At 39.1% G+C, this 18,417-nt stretch overlaps 2 protein-coding genes and 1 long non-coding RNA gene across 3 annotated transcripts; 1 reads left to right on the top strand and 2 right to left on the bottom strand.

The window, feature by feature from the left end:
• Nucleotides 1–312: 312 nt before the first annotated feature.
• Nucleotides 313–2,873, bottom strand: LOC149097370 (bombesin receptor subtype-3-like). Its single transcript, XM_089280386.1, has one exon. The coding sequence runs from the start codon at nucleotides 2,661–2,663 to the stop codon at nucleotides 1,419–1,421; it is 1,245 nt and encodes a 414-aa protein (XP_089136512.1). The 5' UTR covers nucleotides 2,664–2,873; the 3' UTR covers nucleotides 313–1,418.
• Nucleotides 2,874–9,359: 6,486 nt separating this feature from the next.
• On the bottom strand, nucleotides 9,360–17,864 carry LOC149097368 (uncharacterized). Its single transcript, XR_016204314.1, has 2 exons — nucleotides 17,615–17,864; nucleotides 9,360–9,521 (listed from the first exon to the last, which is right to left on the bottom strand). It is a non-coding gene; the product is annotated as an uncharacterized LOC149097368 (long non-coding RNA).
• On the top strand, nucleotides 14,213–17,326 carry LOC149097369 (uncharacterized). The gene has a single exon (XM_089280526.1). It carries the CDS (start codon nucleotides 14,738–14,740, stop codon nucleotides 15,878–15,880), a length of 1,143 nt encoding a protein of 380 aa, XP_089136652.1. The 5' UTR covers nucleotides 14,213–14,737; the 3' UTR covers nucleotides 15,881–17,326.
• Nucleotides 17,865–18,417: the final 553 nt, after the last annotated feature.

The following is an 18,417-nucleotide window of genomic DNA, read 5'->3' as shown; positions in this document are numbered from 1 at the left end:
GAACTGACACGATTGATCCTGATAAACTGTTTGAGTTTCTAATGTAGAACCATGGTAATTTTTTCTCCTCGAATGATTTACATTAATGGCTTACTTAACCTTGACTTAAGCATAGTATTCCTACCTATATTTAGGCTAATTGAATTCTTCTTGAAATAACGAATACTGGCCACAGACAGCTGAATAATTAATTAATGTCGACCCGAAAATAGAGATTACATACTCGTGGATTATTATTGGCTAAGAATATTGAATAGTTGTGAATAAAGTTTTCAGTTTATCCCCCGCCCCGCCCCCCCCCCCCCCCCCCGGCATTGCGTAGAACTGATGCTCTTGGAACATGATGTGCTAGCGACCATTTTCAGAACTTGGTTATCAAACAGTATTCAGTAATCTCCGAAAAAATCCGAATTTATCGTTATTTTTTGCACTAGAGTCTCGTTCCAAATTAAGGCGGATAAATGAATCCTGGTTGGTTGGAGGCGGCCCATCACCTCGACATTACAGCTGAGCCACCTAACATTCTAACCGTTTGTAGATGCATACATTTGCATTACCTTCTTCTTCTTGTTTCTGGACCCCTTGTGCACTCTGTCAATGGTTTGAATCCGGTTCCCCATTCATAGCACTCTAGCGTCTGGGGCTTTATGAGACGTATTTCTTGGTTTATTTTGCCATTTTGACATGAGCGGTTAACCTACCAGAATAAGTCTCCAAAATGTTTCACTCAAAAGCTCTCTGACAATAATATAGTAATATAGCTCCCTAATAAATAGCTTATATTCAATTTTTACGTCACAATATCATACTTTAAGTTTCATTACTTACTTATGCACCTAAACATTTTTCGACAAAAAAGTGATCTATCACGTACTGAGCGATTGCAAAAAGTAGGGAGGCGCGGAGGCCTCATGGTTAGTGCGCTCGTCTCCGGATCGAGCAGGCCGGGTACGAGCCCTGGCCGGGGACATTGTGTTGTGTTCTTGGGCTAGAAACTTTACTCTCACAATGCCTCTCTCCATCAAGGTGTATAAAAGGGTACCGGCGAATTTAATGCTGGGGGGTAGCCCTGCGATGGACTAGCATCCCATCCAGGGGGGAGTAGAAATATTCCTAGTCGCTTCATGCTACGGTAACCGGGATAAGCTTCGGTCTGTTGGGCCACTTGGCTGGTATGACAGACGTTACTTACCTACCATTACAAAAAGTAGCAATTCCTCCAATGATAATCTCGCTCTCCCTCCCCTAAGTTAAGCCCGCTCTGTAAATAAAAGGCAAAAAGCCCTAAGGCTTGTTTAGGATTTGTACGGCGTGTCTATATCTACTGAGGGCCGGCTGTTATATATTAAAATTACTGCTTTTCGTTTTACCACAGAGAAATGAACAGGACTTGCTTTAAAGGTCACACAACCAGTAGTCTAAACATCTTGGTTTGTGTTTCGTCTGCAGGCTACCATTCTAATAAACGCTTTATGATAAAACTTGCTCATCATGCCGTAACAGATTGGATGCAGAGCGCTTGGCAACAAAGTCAGAGTAAAAACAATACTGATAAAAGTGAAACGATGAGGCCAGTTTAAAAACGCCTCCACTTTAAATTCATGCAAAAGGTACTGAACCTGAAAAGGAATGTAGCACACAACAAAAATCAGCACAATGACAAATACCATTCTCAGTACATCGTTCTCGAGTTCAAATGTTTTGTTGTTGGATGGTGGTGTTCCGTTGTTTGTTTCTTGTGAATCCGGTTTGTCGCCTTGTTCTTCCAGATTTTGATAAGTCGGGCTTCCCTTTCGTTGATGATATTTTACCTTTTCTTTCTTGCCGTCAACTGCAATGGCCATCAAGTCGATATCCTCGTGGTTTTCTCCTCCTGTTTGGCTCAACAAGCTGCCTCCTTGCTCGTCGGTACACAAGGACTGGCGGGTGACGGACGAAAGCGCCTTGTTCTGCTCGTCTCGAAGCTTCGCAATGACAAAGATGTGTTCCCTGATTTTCTTGCTCACCAAAGCGTAAGATGTCGCCATTATGACAAGTGGCAGGGCAAAGTTGATCACAAACAGAACGACTGAATAAGCATCTTGGTAGTGTGCATAGCCTTCTGGAAATATTTCTTCGCACGCATGAATCTCGCAGTTGTCACCGTACGAATTCACAACACGGAAAACTAATGTGGGAACCGATAGCCCAATAGACCCCACCCATGTGGCAATTATAAGACAGCAGATTTGTCGAGGAGTTGGTTTGGCGACCAGTGGCTTGACAAGGAGAAGACAGCGATAAACGGAAAGAATGGCTAATGTTGTTGTGATAACCAGCACACTTGTCATTTGTAAAGGAGGCAAAATCTTGCACATAACGTATCCCAGCTTCCAAGAAAATGGCGGCTCGTCGGCGTGGATTGTGAAGACCGTAGAAACTGTGCTGAGAATTTCAGCGAAAGCCAAGTTGCTGACTAAGTAGTGTGCAAACGGTTTTGTTCCGGGTTGCCTCCAGACTGCTCGACACACTACATAGTTTCCAACCAAAGAGAACACTACTATCAGGCTGAACAAGACTGTTCGAATAATCCGTGATACTTGAGGTTCAGGAACGTATAAAGATGAAGTGCTGTTGGTGGCACCGGCAGCTGTTTGGTTGATACTGTCCCTAAAGCATGACATGTTCAAAAGAATCGTCGGTTTGTTCCCTCAAAGAGGATTTTACGTTTCCAATTCTCCTCCAAACTGTATGTCTTGTGGTGACAGGGTCAACACTGCACACAGACTGAAATTGTCACGTTTTTGTGGAAATCTGTAATGCAAATAGTTTTCTTTTAAATGAATGGATCTTTTTCTCCTTTAGGTACTCGAGTATCATAAAACGGTGCCCTTTGAAAAAAAAACCGGATGCATTAATTCTGACCACAGTAAAATGGCTCATTTGCATTCTATTAAGTAACGATTTAAGAATTTTCATAGGTTTGCTCTATTGAAATAAAGAATTTGATCTTAGAAAAATGGTCACATTATCACCAGGGAGGATTGATTTACTTTCCGCTGTAATGCTACAGTTTTCCTGGAAATCATTTTGTGCCTCTTATCGTCACGAAAATATGGAAACCTTAAAACCTGCTAAGCCGGATACATTTGATCTTTGCCTCTAGCAAAAAGGCGGTTCATCTGCATCCTATTAAATAACTATTATACTTTTATTGTTTTGCCTCGACGAGAAAAGAATATCTTGACCAAAAATAAACTCGGTGACACGCTAAAATGTATGTGCCATGAATGATACAGCAATATTTAACCCTTTGATTTTATTTTGTTCCATTTATTTTCCAGGACTAGGAGCTTTCTGTCGATAAAAGGAACATGTTCATCTTTTTTCACATCGTTCCATGAAAATAATTTTCAAGCAATTGGCAAGCAATTAAAGCTCAGTTTGAAAGTCATTCATTAAACTTTCTTGAATTTTCTCCTTCATTTAGTGGGGGCGTGATATCTAAAATGCAGCTTTCCGACCATTGCTGGCTAAGAATGCGTCATTTAAAATAAAAAATAGTGTCGGTCTTCCTTTAAAACATTTCCAAAATCACCACACATACTGCTCTACAAAGGCACGCCTTTACACCGGAGGCCTCGAAGGGTAAAATAAGAGAATCTAAAATGAATTAATTACTCTATTTAAAAGGCATTGCCAGTAACAGGCTCAGTTTAAACGACAGTGTAAGCTAAAAAGTACTGTAGTTCTGTTGAAGAGTGTCTGTTTCAAAGCCTAAAGAAATCTACGGAAATAATTTGCTATTTTCCTCCCATGTTGCCTTCCTGTCCCCCTGACGGGTTGAATCGAGAAAAATGGTTTTCAAACTGGTGTGTCTGCTGTTTAGTCTTCAGAACCACGTTAATTTAATATCAATTTTTGCCATCCAAAACCGGCAAAGTAAGTGCCCTTTAAAAGACATTTTTATGACTTTTGTGGCTTTTATAATGTATGGGACATGTGCTAATATCAGGAACAGTAAGGAATAATGCGTAGACAGTGGTTTGCTTTAAACGCGATAACCAGAATAAAAAAAGTCACAAGAAATATAATCTGTAGTCAGACTGAATCCATTGCATATCATGAATGTTTTAGTAAAAAAAAAAAAAATAAAATGGGTCGTAATTTCTATGTTTTGGAGACCTTTTATCTAAAAACTCTTTTTCCTTGGCCATCGTAGCTTTAAAAGAAACAAAACACAAACCGCGGTGATAAACATGGAACCAAAACGCATGTTAAACAAAGTTAATTTCCTTGACGTTTCGTATGTACAACATACATCTTCAGAAGTCACTTCTGAAGATGTATGTTGTACATACGAAACGTCAAGGAAATTAACTTTGTTTAACATGCGTTTTGGTTCCATGTTTATCACCGCGGTTTGTGTTTTGTACCTTTTATCTACTTGGCGTCATCTGACAAAGAGCCGTAAGCTGTAAGCAAAGCGGGAAGGAAGAGACCAGAGGAAATGAGTGCGTTGTTTAAAACCTTCTCTTCACGCAAAGTTCAGGCCGGGCTCCACCCTCTTTAATTGTTATGACAGGTTTGATTGAATTGATGCATTTACTAGTCATTGTTAAATTCATATCTCTCACCTTAATGCATTTTTATGCTTCTAACTTTACCTCTATACGAAACAACTTTTTCTTAGTTCCTTTCATTTTTAGAATAAGGATCTGTTTTTCTTTTCATGCTGCGAACTCCTTTAACATAGCATCAAAGCTGTCCCTTAATATATTTTTTGGAAAATAATTAGTTTTTGTGGGGTGGAAAACCATCTTAAATTATCCTATTTAAATGAATTTAAACTGAGCAATATTTAAACTAGACTAAACTTCCTGTTGTGATCTACAGAGGAAGTCTTAAAGAGGCTGACATCATTTATGAACACGTGTTGTATTCACCAGTCCCCCTTGATAAACGAACACTTCCTTTTGAAAGCCGTTTTTGCAGGTTGAAGTATTTCTGTAGGTCTTTTGTTATCGAAACATTCCAGTCAGTAGAATTTTTTTTTTATTTCAAGTTGTTATAACCCATTGTTGTGGTAAACTGACCCATGCCGACATCTGTCAGTGCGGAGGGGATTTTTAACACCTATTCATACAAATCTCATAAAAAGGTTTTTCGTGTTTTTCTCGATAAAATAAAACTGCATATAAGGATGAACATTTTCAGTTCGTTTACGCGCGTCTTCCGATGGAATTGGCTTAAAATCGGCAGGTACGTTCTAGGATACCTCCTTCGAAAAACCGTGTCGGGCTTTGTTTAATTTCGATTCTGTTTCAAAGTTATGGCCTCTTTTGTAGAAGGAAACGTCCGCATTAAAAATATCAAAGTTTAGGAGGCTGTAGAAAAAAAACCAAACCACATCTGGAAAATCGCAGACACGATTTTTGAGACTGATGTCTGAGAAAACATTTCCGATGTAAATCGCGCCACTCCGATAATTCACGCGCGGAAGCGAACCAGTTTAAGCGAAGCAGTGTTTCTGGGTATCTCTTTTAATATCACTGCGACAATAACTTTTTAGAAAATTTCAAAGATATGATTGTATTCTATAACTATTAAGGTTTCAGAAAATGTATAGGTTGATGGGGTTTTCTTTCAAAGCGCCAGCGTTAAGATCGCGATTTCCAAACACTGTCAATCCACCTACCATGATACCTTAACTTTCAGAAACCTGTGCAACCGTGAGAAATTTAAATTTGCGAATGAATCGAGCTACACGGGACATATTCATTTCAACTCTGTGGACCTTTATAAGTAAATGATAATTTGAAGTTTTTATATAAGGGACTTTGCCCAGCAATTGATAATGATCCAAGCAAGGCTGGTCATTATTAAGGATTTATTACATGACATTAAGATCGCCATTTTTCTTGCGGAGCAAAGCAGCCAATTTTGCAAGCGCTAAAAGAAAAAAGTAAACTGATGCTCAAGATTGATAAAATGAAAACTTTCAGCGGAATAGTCCACTAGCAATCTTGTAGCTTTGGGCATATTACCGCGTCCAGGAATGGCGGGGGGGGGGGGGCATTGAGCATGAGTCAAAATCACATCCAGTCCCTCCCCAAGATGAAAGTGATATGTCAAGCAAATTCTGAGAAATCTCGCAACCTCATGGAATAAAAGCGATCAGAAACCTGAGATTCCTTATCTTGCCCCCCCCCCTCCCCCCCCCCCCCCACCATCAGGGGTCGAGAGTACACAAAGTATACTTAGAGAAATTGTATGGATCGATCAAAAAAATATCTGATTTCCTCCATTTTTTCACTCAAATTCAATTTAATTTCAAATCCATAAAAACTACGCGCTTCAAGTGATTGAAAACCAAAACAATCAAACAATTTTCTTCTTTATTCATTGTTATTGACGCAAAACTCCACGCACTTATTTGAGTTAGAAAAGCAACGGAGTCGAGAAAACTTGAAGAGAAAAAAATAACGATCAAGTTTTAGGCAGTGATAAGCCACGACCAACTATTTTGTTTTCGTTTCCTATGGCAACGATAGGCCATGGACAACTTTGCTTTTAGTTTAGTTTATAATGCCTTTTTTCAAACTATTTTTATAAAACTAGTTTTTAAATTTATTTCGCATTTATTTATTTATTTCACTGACGGGCACGATCTTCCCTTAAAATTCCTCGCGATCAACGTAACAAAACGCGGAAATTTTGTTCAATTTAACCCCACCCCACCCCTCCCATACAGTGCCAAATTCATCACCCTATAAATTTGAAACAGGGTGTGACAGACGACCCGTAAGATAGTCCCGACACTTAGCAGACACGCTTTTAAGCGACACACCTCCAAGTTTGACTCGTTTTTAAGTCGCCGCAAGCGTTACATCCCATTTTGACCTTCTCTCGATCCACCACTGCATAAAATCATTGTTGAGTAATGTATCGATCAAGTAGAAAGATCAACACTGAGCATACTTGTGGTATTTGATTCGTTAATGTGACCAGGGACGGGGGAATTTGATAACGTTGCTCAAAATTTATAGGGTGGTGAATTTGGCATTGTATGAAAAGGGTGGGTGGGGTGGGGTGAAATTGACCAAAATTTCCGCGTTTTCTTAACGTTGATCAAGAGGAATTCTAAGGGAAAATCATGTCCGTCAGTGACACTGCTGCTGGGGTGAAAGAGCCTGCAAACGCCCTGTACTTTATTTGAAGTGTAATGGCATTTTCAAGTCACGTAGATTTCTATTCTATAAGTGATTTTTTTAAGCACGTGAAGGGCCATTTGATCGCCTAATACGACCCTAAGGTGGGGCATTTGAGCACCATTTTTGGCCCGCGGGATGGGAATTTGCCCCCGAAAATTCAAAATGTAAAATGCGTGCAAATGCTGCTCACATGTAAAACTTTTCCTGCCTTTCACATTCTTTTTGAGAATTACCTTTATATGCGGTATTCCTATGTGCACGTCCCGAGGGAGGAGGGGTAGGAGGTGGTGCTCCCAGAAAAATTGGGTCGGGATGTGCGGCCCGCTTTCCAATGCCCTTACTTTATTTATGGCCTAAATCTGCGATTTTTCCCATAAGGGTAGTTCCATTTATCGATGGTGGGAAGGTTATCATCATTTATACTGTTTAAAAGGCCGACTGAAGGTAGATTTTTCCTGAAACAACGGCTAAACCGAGGAAAATCTCATTTAAAATCCACAATCTGACCTGTAGTGGTGGTTGTTTTATTTCTAAGCGTTTAAGGTTCATGTATATTGGTTACAGGTGCGACCGTCGTTAATTATCCTTGTTTACCATCAAAATGGCGAATATTCGGCAAATTCGTGGAGCTCTGTGAGGCGTGCAATGGAGAGTGCGCACACATTTTATTGTATCCATTTTTACATTGATTTTGGTACTTTTGAGTTATCATCGGACCAGGAGCCATGGCTCCTGCATAGACTTGATCCTAGATCAGGTCACACATTTGCGGAAATAGCTTTTAACTTTTGGTATCTTAGTTACGCTTCACACATTCCGGAGTTCGGCAGGAGTTATTTTAAAAAACTCATAACTCCGTCAAACGTTGACAAAATTTAACTGTTAAATCTTTAAAATATTGAAGAAAGGTGAAACTTTTGCATGTAAAAAAATCAGCTTGTTGGAATAAAAAACTGTGTTTTGGCAGCGTCGGACATTTGTATATGTAATAGGACTACATGCTGTCCAATTTGGAAATAACTGGATGAGGAAAATTCCGAGGACTGCCAAATTAGACGAGGTCGTAGGCCGAGGCCAATTTGGCAGTCAGAGGAATTTTTCTCACCCAATTATTTCCAAATTGGATAAGCATATAGTCCTATTACCCATTAATTATATGGCATCCAGAAACAGATGAACGAGGCAAATATCAAACAGGTCAAACGCTTTAACCCAGGTTTTTGTGCTTCTTTGAGTGTTGTTGTTCTGATTATTCTCCGTCATCTCGAGTAAATCAGTAGGATCTATCTCTGGATACCTAGCTGAAGACTCACCAATCACTGGGGAGCTTTTTGATACCATGGTTGTAGCATCAAGTGATAAAGAGTGGTCACAACGACCCATCAAAATCTAACTGCTGGAAACTGTTTTGAGCCACCTTAATGACACCACGCCCATTATTTTAAATTAATGTCCTCCTACTGCTGCGATGGAATTAGCTGCAAAGAGTGACGACTTCTAGATGTAATTAAATTCTCTGGTTTTAATGCCTGGGTCTTAATGGCTGCAAATCGATCTTAAACGTGATTATGACGCCAATTTACTTCCAGTGAGAAAGTATTCCAAATAGACATTTTTATTAAAAAAATAACTTGATAGAAACACAGAACTAGCACCAACTGCTGACCTGAATGATGGTGCGAGCAAATACAACTTTCATTTTGATAATCGAATTAAACGAACGATTTTTCCTTTCTTTTTCTTACAGGATTTTCGAAAAGAAATAGAAAACATTTTCTCCCTGTTTCTATCGAGTTTTAAAAAAACATAGTCGTGTATAACGCTGTATTTACGGCGTATCGACCTTTTCCAATAAAGTGCGTCGTTTGCCATCACCTCTCTCTCGTGACACTGGATCAGCGGGTTGGGCGAAAGATAAATACGTCCATGTTTCGACGTGCGGAAGGACTGCTATTCTGTAGCGCGATCTCGTGATCGACTTCAAAAGTTGTTTGAAAGCGTTGACGTGGATGATTTAAATATCAGAGCTACTTTCGAATGTATTAAACAAAAATGAAGGAAAATCAAGAAATAAAGGACTTAAAAGAGAATAGACCTTGAATCAGGCTGTTTTTTTACTCTATCAAAAAACATTGGGTCGGCCAAGCAACTCGTTTGCAAAATAAGTTATTTTCTTTTTTTTCTTTAGCTTGTTGAACTTTTTCTATATCAATGTTCTCGGATTCCCGCTAAAAAAGTACAAATGAAGTAAGCACGTTCAATTAAATATTTTTACAGAATTCTCTTACCTTCGTGTTTTTGTGGCGTTCTTTCCGCGGCGTACAGTACCTGAAGCAAGAATTGTGTCAAGATATTCACTATTATTTACCTAATGCAACTATTTCAGGTAACGAATAATAAATATATGATTTTTGCTTCTCCTTTCCAGCCTGCAGCTGTTGACATAATTTTAATTAACAGAGGTAACGAAGACATTTCTCAATGACTGTTTACACGTTTTATTGAAATTACTTTTTGCAAGCCACGTAGTTTAGCTTCTTTACCGACACGGATATTTGTCTCCGGATGGCCGGGGTAGTTAACGGATCCTCACCACGCCCTTTTGTTGACTTTTCTTTTTTACAAAATCCTATTATGTTGTTTCTTGCAATGAATATTTTTTTCAGGCTCCCTTTCAAGAAAGCAGGCTTAGGTTCCCATTTCACCCGCGTAAAAAAAATACCTTCTTTCGACCGATGGCATTCAGTTTCATTGTTTATAAAACAATCGGAAGCTTGCAGCTGACCCTTTCCTTTAAAAATTTCGCGGTCGTTTGCGAAAACGAGACGAGATAGAGGTGAAATTCCGACTCCATGCATAAGGAACATTTTCGTTTTTGGATCAACCAAGTGTATCTCAGTATCTTCAGTAATCATAGATTATAATTTTGAGAAAGTGTACTGTTAGTCTTTCTGTAACCATACAGCGCAGCCGACACAAAGGCTGGCAGAATTTCCGATGCCCAAATGTCACGGAAGATGTCAATTAACAGATTTACACTGAATATGTCGAATTCAAGATTGAACATCGAATCTATTATTTCAATTGGCCTGACGGTTTTATTCTGGACTGGGCGCACGAGTTATCTACTCACATCTGAATGGCTTATAAGTAATGAGATTGAGTGGACTACATCAGAGCTTGCACTTGTACCGAATCGTGAAATAATCCCTATAATCTGGAGGTTTTCTTTTTCGTGACTATTTTGGTATATTTACAGTCTAGAAAGGCAAAAGATTCATTCTCGAGTTTGTGCAAACAAAACAAAATAAATAAATAAAAAATCTGCTTTCCCAGGCTATAAGGAGGGCCTCAATGCCTCCGACGGTTGATATTTAAAAAAAATACCTCTGACGGCTAAACTTTCGGCTGTTTGTAGGTTTACTGTCAACGTTTAGTGATAATGGGTATATAAGGATAAAATTCCGCCGGAATATTGAAGCTCAATGTTTACCGTTGTCTCTTTGGCTGTTTTAATATGTCATAGATAAACAGGTCACTCTTGAATGTGAAGGAATACAGATGTATATTCAACGATGCAAGATTACGTGGTAGTCGATGGTAAGGCTAACTAAATACAGAAGTACCAAAACTTAAGGGGGTATGATACCCTAAAATATGGCGATGTTCATGAAAAATTCAATTTCTTGGAAATACCAGACTTAAGACCCTTAAGGACTTGTCAAAAAAACTCTGAAACGATCTTGCCGAATTTTCTTCAAGATGAGTGTGAAATTTAAGGAAAGTGCACAGTGGTATATGTTTTTTCATGTAGCAACGGCCATAGCAACGACTGTTTGCTATACGAACGTGACCAAAAATATAGTTTAGTTTTAACAAATATGAACGAAACTATTTAGAAAAAACTTTAAAGACATGGACAACTCTATTGGTATGATTGGTTGTGAAAAGCTTTGCCATCACAGGCTAATTCATTTCCCTTATGAAAAGGAATATTTCCCACAACTGCGGTAACTTTTTACAAAATAGAACAACCATTGCACCCCCTCCCCCGAGATCCAATCTGCACCCCCCCCCCCCCCCCCCCGCTATTTGTGGCTTGTTATATGCTTAATTCTTCGTGTAAGAAACTTAAAGTGCATTTTTTTTCAAAAGTTTACTTTTGTACCGGCTGACTCCGCGCCAACATTTCTACTTTGCAAGGTTTTTAAGTAGAATTTCCGAAACTTGGGCTCATCAAAGACCAATAGTGTCGTGATGTTATAAACCTAAAAAATCGTAACATTTTAACGTCTGTCACGTGACATGAGATGATTTGTCCACTGGGTGTGGTAAAAAAATAAGGTTATTTCCAAATAAAGCCTGTAGAAAGCACTGAAAATAAGAGTTAACTGTCAAAACTTAGGTTCATTGCACTGAACAAAACAGAAACGTACACGATATGCTTATTTGACAGTCAAATCTTGTTTTGTAAAAGAGCAGGAAGTGTTGGCGTCAATACTGTAAAACACTACCTCAAAAGGCTGTGGCTGGTTTCCATAGCAACCATTTTGAGTAAAACTCTAGAAATTTAATTTCTCTTCTTGAGTGCAATAGCACACAATTGATCTTTCTTCACCATATTTAAACAAACTTTTTGGTCCATTTGAGGGTACCATACCACCTTAACTATGATGGAGAATCGGGCCCGAAACGTAATGTTACATATTTGACTTTAAGGCACAATTTTATTTGCAATTTATAACTTTTGAACTAAATAGTAGTGCGTTAATTTGTGAAGACAGCGACCGGTTTTAATATCGTGAACTGTGGCATATACGCCATGTGCTTACACAAGTCAGGGGGAGGGTTGTTATAAGTGGAATGAAAAAAACGCTTCGGAAATGAGCTGCGTGTTGACTAGTTTTTCATTTAAGGTTTTTTAATTAAACTTCAAAACATAAAATCAATCAAATTCATTTCATTTTAAACTAGACATACTGTCCGGGGGTCTTAAAGTCGGAAATAATTTTTTTGTTTACAGATTGATAGGCCCATCGGTAACCGCGAGGTGGGCGTATAAGAGTTAAGGGTATATCATGCTATTACTAATTAACGCGAGTTTTGCAACCGCAAGTGTTTCTAGACAGATAACTTCGTAATGAAAAATGCACCTGGTCTTATGATCGATGTTCGAGGTATGCGTGTTATCTCGTTTGAGGTGGGGCGGCAAAGCCCGTTACTCTCTTCTACCCGAAGGGTAGCGTTTTACCATGTTTTAATCTGAAATGAAGTTGTGGCATAGGGTCTCCTCATCTTCCAGTATTAAAATCCGGCTCAAACAAAGAGTTAAAAAATGAAGTATATTAAAACATTCAAACGACAAAAATCAAATTGCCGCCTTGGTACGCTAGCGTTCATGTCTAAAAACGGGTGTGGAAATTATAAAGAAAAATAACTCATTTTAAAACCTCATAACTCTATTTCAGTAAGACAGCGCCTCTTCCCGAAAGATCTAGATATCATTGTTTTCTCTCATTTTGTAAGCCTTCTGTCCAGATATTTTTTCCGGATGAACACAGCTCCAAAAAAAAACACTACCAAAGGATACTGGGGATTGATAACATAACATGACCTTAGATTCAGCTGATGAAATATTTGAGGAGGACAAAATAGGTTTTTATCTTGTATGTTTGTCTGAGTTGAAGACTCACCTCTGCCGGTTTCAATCTGCCGTGTTTCACAATACCACTTTATAACCTACTTTCTATACAGAATAAAACCGCTAAGAGCTGTAGAGGTTCTGCCGCGCAGGACTAAAACTGCTGTTACCGTTACAGTAGAGGATAGCTGTCACACCACCGTACAACCACTGCACAACTGAAAACTGAAGGCCACACAAGAGGTGTAAAAGGCCGTAGCATTATCAAAAATTATGCTATTCGTGAAGTTTACTTACAACTCGTGTTTAACATCGCAATTGTGGACTAAACTTTAGCTTAGTGACTTGTACTGGAAGTCAACAAGTAGATCCATTAAATACAACTTTGCCTTTTTGACGCCGCCAGCCTACGTCCACTAGCTGCTTGATAAATTTTCGTCATGGCCATCTCTCCAGGATAAATGTTGTGATAAGAAAACGCTCAAGAAAGTTCTTTTTAGCTTGAATATTAAGCGTAACTGAAGAATTTGAGCATTGTAAATCATTTTCAACAACTTAAGATTGTTTTGTTTTACAAAAAGCGGAAGATCACGTCTGCACGTTCAATCGCTTGAGCCTTTTACCTTGCCTACTATCTATTACAAATGTGTTGTAGAACATATTAAATTGCCTTTTCAGTTTACAGCTGCTTCCACAGTTGCAAAATATATACTAAGTTGTTTTAATGCTAAATCCCAGTGGATGTTACTTTAAGACATGTCTGAGGTGGAATCATAATCCAAATATTATTGTATTCAGAACCATTCGGTCACATGGCGCTTTTGGAAGCGACTAATTCAGCTCTCGTGGGCACTGCATCGACACTGCAGGTTTCGGGTGGCTTGGTTTTAACACCACAGCAAACTAAAAAGTGGGCGGAGCAGCTCTTAAACCAAAGGAAGTTGAGTGATGTGTAATATAGAGTGATGATGATGTTAAAGAACAGCTGCATCGCGATAATAAACTCTTATTTTCAGGCTCCTTTAGACAGTACACCAGTAATATTTTTCTGTTCAGTACTGAACCTAGAGTTATAATGCAAAAATCTAATCATAAATCGAAAAATATATCTTTTTAAATATCTCCGGCTTTGCCGGTGAAAGAGTAATCGTAGATCAATTAAAATCAGTTAATGACAAAAGGCTATAGTCCAGCTAAAAAGACCATTTTGTAATGAAAATATTCACCAATGCCGTCGTGCTAGCAATATACTTCTTGCCATTCACAAGTTGACAAACTTGCCGAAATGTCAGAGCAGGCAATTACTCTCAGTAAAAAGCGGGCTTTTTATGAAAAGGCCAAAGCAAAGCTGTCAATACAATCTAAGCTAAGAACCGCTTCCAGCGCTTCTGCGGAATATATTACTGATTATGGTATTTCAGGATGATGCGGTGCTGATGTCGTGCATGATCAATTCGCTCATGAAGGCACTGCGTTACGAGTCATTACTGATCTAAACTTAAACCTCCAGCTACATCTATCACTCTTGGCTATTCACAGACAGAGTTTCATCACCCTCACGTTTCTTTGCAAGCAACAACAATGAATTGAATTTAACTCAATACATTTTATGGCAACGTTGATCTCCACACAAGCTCCAAGAAACAACAAGTGAACCGTTCCTGACACTCCACGAATTTACAAATTCGTCGAAATAACAGACAAAATAGACTGTCAGTGGCTTCAATAGAAACAATAAACAACCTTTTACCACGACCCGCCCACAGTGTGAATGTTTAATTCTGGTTTGATGCGATGTCATGAGCTCGTTTACTTATCTAAAGCTGAAATTTCTACCTATACGACGTGTAATTAGTTTCTGTCTCAGTCGTCTGATTCACCCTCGCCTGGTCAAGTAGCAACAATGAATGCGACTCAATACGGCTTCAACTTCTACACAGAAGCGTCAGGAAATACAACGAAAGTCTTCCAGGAACCAAATGGCTTGAAAATTTTTCGTCTAACGTTGATTTCGATGGTGATTTTTAGCAGCGTCGTAGGTAACTTTATGGTTTGTAAAACTGTGTTGAAGATATCGTATCGTAAACCTTTCTCCTACGATTTAGTAGCAAACGTAGCTGTAGCCGAGTTAATCAACTCATTGTGTATATCCATCATCGTGTTTTACGAAGAAACGGGCACCTGGACTCTTGGAAAAACAGCCTGCGTCTTGACCAATCCGCTTCTTGTGCTTACCATGTGTGTGATAACCAATTCGTTGGCTATCATCGCGGTTTACCGCTACCGAGCTACGCTCAACAAAACAAGACCATCTGGGCTCGTGAAGGCGCTCATAATTGCTGGAGTGCGGCTAATGGCCCTCGCAATAACACTGCCACTTTTTGTCACGCGTAGACTAGTACGATATTCGACAGGGGACTTCGAATGCAGGTCATACTTCTTAGGGGACAAAAAATCTGACACCCCTGGTTATAACAAATACACCGTAGTGCGGCTTATTTTCACGTTCGCTGTGCCCTACTGTGTTATCCTGTCGGCTTACATAGCCTTGGCCATCAAATTGAAGGTGTTTGTTCATAAAACAGAAAATGATCAGATCGACATGAGCTCATTTATATCTTCCGCCGCAAATGCAGCTGAACATGTGCAAGCCGATAATGCAAATGCCAGTCCAAACTCCAGTCCACGGCTGGCGGATGGAAGACCAAATATCAAGGCGGAAGCGCAAACACTTCATCTGGAAGGGAACATTAAAAATAGGCGAAGGAAAAGACAACTAACCGTCCAAAAAGCTGAAAATCAGTTATTGAGAATGATTTTTGTAATAATCTTAACATTTGTGGTTTGTTACACTCCATATCAGGTCATGTTCCTGTGGGAGTACTTCGGAGGAATCGAAAACTGGAAATTTTATTATCACCAACTCTTGCGCGATTACTTGTTTATTCTCAAATGTTTACCGAGCGCTGTTCACCCGATTTGTTACGGTGCTATGAACAGCATATTTGCCAGAGCGTTTTCAAGAATCTTCACGTGTTGGTGTTAAAAGGTTCCAGAACGAAAGGGTGGATTTTAGCTTATTAGTTGCTTATACATAGGACCACAATAGGGGTTAGACCTGGATCAACCATTAGCAACTTGTGACAATATACGATATGTAAACAAGTTTTTTTGTGAGCCACAAGCAAGTTTGAGGCCTTCCCGATGCCATGCAATTTAAGAAGTTGATGTACAGTTAGCTCTACAAAGACTCTATTTCATCATTATGAAGCGTATAAGTGTTAATCCCCCCCCCCCCCCCCCCGATGTAGATTTTATTACCACTCGGAAATTCCAGGACGATCAAGAAATATTCAATCTTGTGAAGCAAATGCTGCTCACTAGGACAGTTTGAGTCGCTTTCAACGTCTTTTTTCCTTCACGAAAATATTTACCCAAGGCACTGGGAACATAACCCGCCGGAGAACTGAGCACATCTCTAATAAGAGGGATTATCTTGACACTATCTTCTGTGAACTGATCTGTTTCCGAAACCGAGTTATCTAACTATTTCTGTGATTTATTTACTTGCACTAGCATGACAAAATATTATTAAACATTAATCATAAACATATTCTAAAAAATTATTGGACGAGGGATTTGTGTGATATCCAGAATAATCAAGGTCGAGGTAGGAGTTATCAGCCGAAGCCGAAGACTGAGGCTGATGACCCTTACCGAGGGTTACCATTTTATTATACATTTAACGAAAAAAAAATGGAAGTCATGTTTTTGCTTCTTCGCTGACGCCAAGTAAAACAAAGCGCGCGAACTTGACATGATTTTACTTAGGAATCATGCTCCGCGGTCATACATGAGATGATTACCCGTGACCTTGAGTGTCCTTGACATGATTATTGTATAATCTCCAGAGACGACGTCACAAGCGCTGATTTCGAAAATTCACTGTATGCTTTCGGCCAATCAGAAAAGAGAAAGTGAGTTCGATGTATAATAATAGTTGTTATTATACATATCGTTTCGGTAAGGGTTATCAGCCTCAGCCTTCGGCTTTGGCTGATAACCCCTACCTCGACCTTGATTATCAGTTCTGGATATCACAAAAACCTCATCCAATAATTGTTTATTATCTATTTTAAGCACCTTAACCAATTACTGTAATTTACTTGTGGTGTAATGTGTGTTATTTTGACCGTAACAACTTCATTATTTAGTCAGCATTCCACATTACTGAGTATTGAAAGGAAACCCGAACAGACACACTGAAAGAGAGAGACGTCATAAATCTCCGCTAAGTAATCCTTTATGTCGTGCTTCTGTAGAATCCTTGGAACTGCTAATGGCAGTGATTGTATCGATTGAGACATATACATAGTTTCAGCTAGTTTAAATGCCTTGACCGGTTTGAACCGACCGTTAGACTTCACTAAACTGTTTGGCGTTTTCATGTACAGTGAACGTTGAATGGAACATGAACATATTACAGTCAAAATGTGTCAAGTGTTCCGTCCAAATAACGATGATGGCTTTTATTATTGATTCAGAGCGGATTTGATTGTAGGGTTTGAATTTTGGAAATTGAACTGAATAGTGCCACAATCATTCAACCGTGGCTTCCACTCAAATATGGAATGCTTACTGGATTATGCACAGACTGATCGCTTTAGTAACAGTCTGCATTACATTTCAAATGATAATCACATACACTGAATCACATGGCGTTTGGAACGCCAATATTTTTTAACAAAGTCACTTTTAAAGCAGCATTCATCATACTTACTCAGCTATCGCGAGTTGCTAAGGGAGAACTGTTCCATAAATCGATCTGAAATTGTCCAGCTGTTTCGAACTGTACAGTCAGTTAGTTACAATTCTCCACAATTCTTCCTTCATGGTTGCCTTGATTAGATTTGTCATCCGGCCCTCCTTCGGTTTGACGTGAGCGATCCCCTGTTTCACATTAGGATGCGCTTTGTCTTTAATCCAATCAAAGTTCGATACATTGATAATGTTTGCCATGATTGAAAACCAAGAATACAAGGGGATCTGAGGTTTCAGGGGGCTATGTTTGCTGCTCAAAAACATTGGTGTCAAATTAGTTTTGTTATTTAAATTTAGCAACCATTAAACAGAAGAAGCTTTTGATTCAGAAGCCAAGGTGAGAACAGCTGCTCAAACAATTACATGGTGTTTAGTACAAGGCTGCCATAAGGAGAAAATTTAAATTTACTATAAATTATAGTTACCAGCTTAAAGGAAGTGAGACACGGAGAAATGAAAGTGAGATTTGGGCTGCAAAATCTAATCTAGAGACTTCCTCGAGACTTCCAATTCATCAAACTTTTTCGGCAAGTAGTGAGCAATAGGCTAGATGACACAAACAAAGCAAACTGAATAATCATGTTCATGGCCACGCATCAAGCTGACGTTTATTACATCGATGGTAGCCAATTGATGAGGACTGATACACATAGGTCCGCAATTCGTACATATGCCTACTTCGCTTTCTCGAAATGAGGGTTTCCAATGCACATAAACTTGACTAATAACCAGCCGCTATTTCTCTGGTCACAAAACTATACA

Source organism: Orbicella faveolata, unplaced genomic scaffold (assembly GCF_042242905.1).
Source record: "Orbicella faveolata isolate gen_17 unplaced genomic scaffold, um_ofav_v1 contig_47, whole genome shotgun sequence".
Taxonomy (NCBI): Eukaryota; Metazoa; Cnidaria; class Anthozoa; order Scleractinia; family Merulinidae; genus Orbicella; species Orbicella faveolata.
This window is presented reverse-complemented; position numbering and strand designations above follow the sequence as displayed.

What these genes read in the sequence shown, in the direction of transcription:
- LOC149097370 (XM_089280386.1), bottom strand. Translation starts at nt 2,663, where the DNA reads ATGTCATGCTTTAGGGACAGTATCAACCAAACAGCTGCCGGTGCCACC.
- LOC149097369 (XM_089280526.1), top strand. Translation starts at nt 14,738, where the DNA reads ATGAATGCGACTCAATACGGCTTCAACTTCTACACAGAAGCGTCAGGA.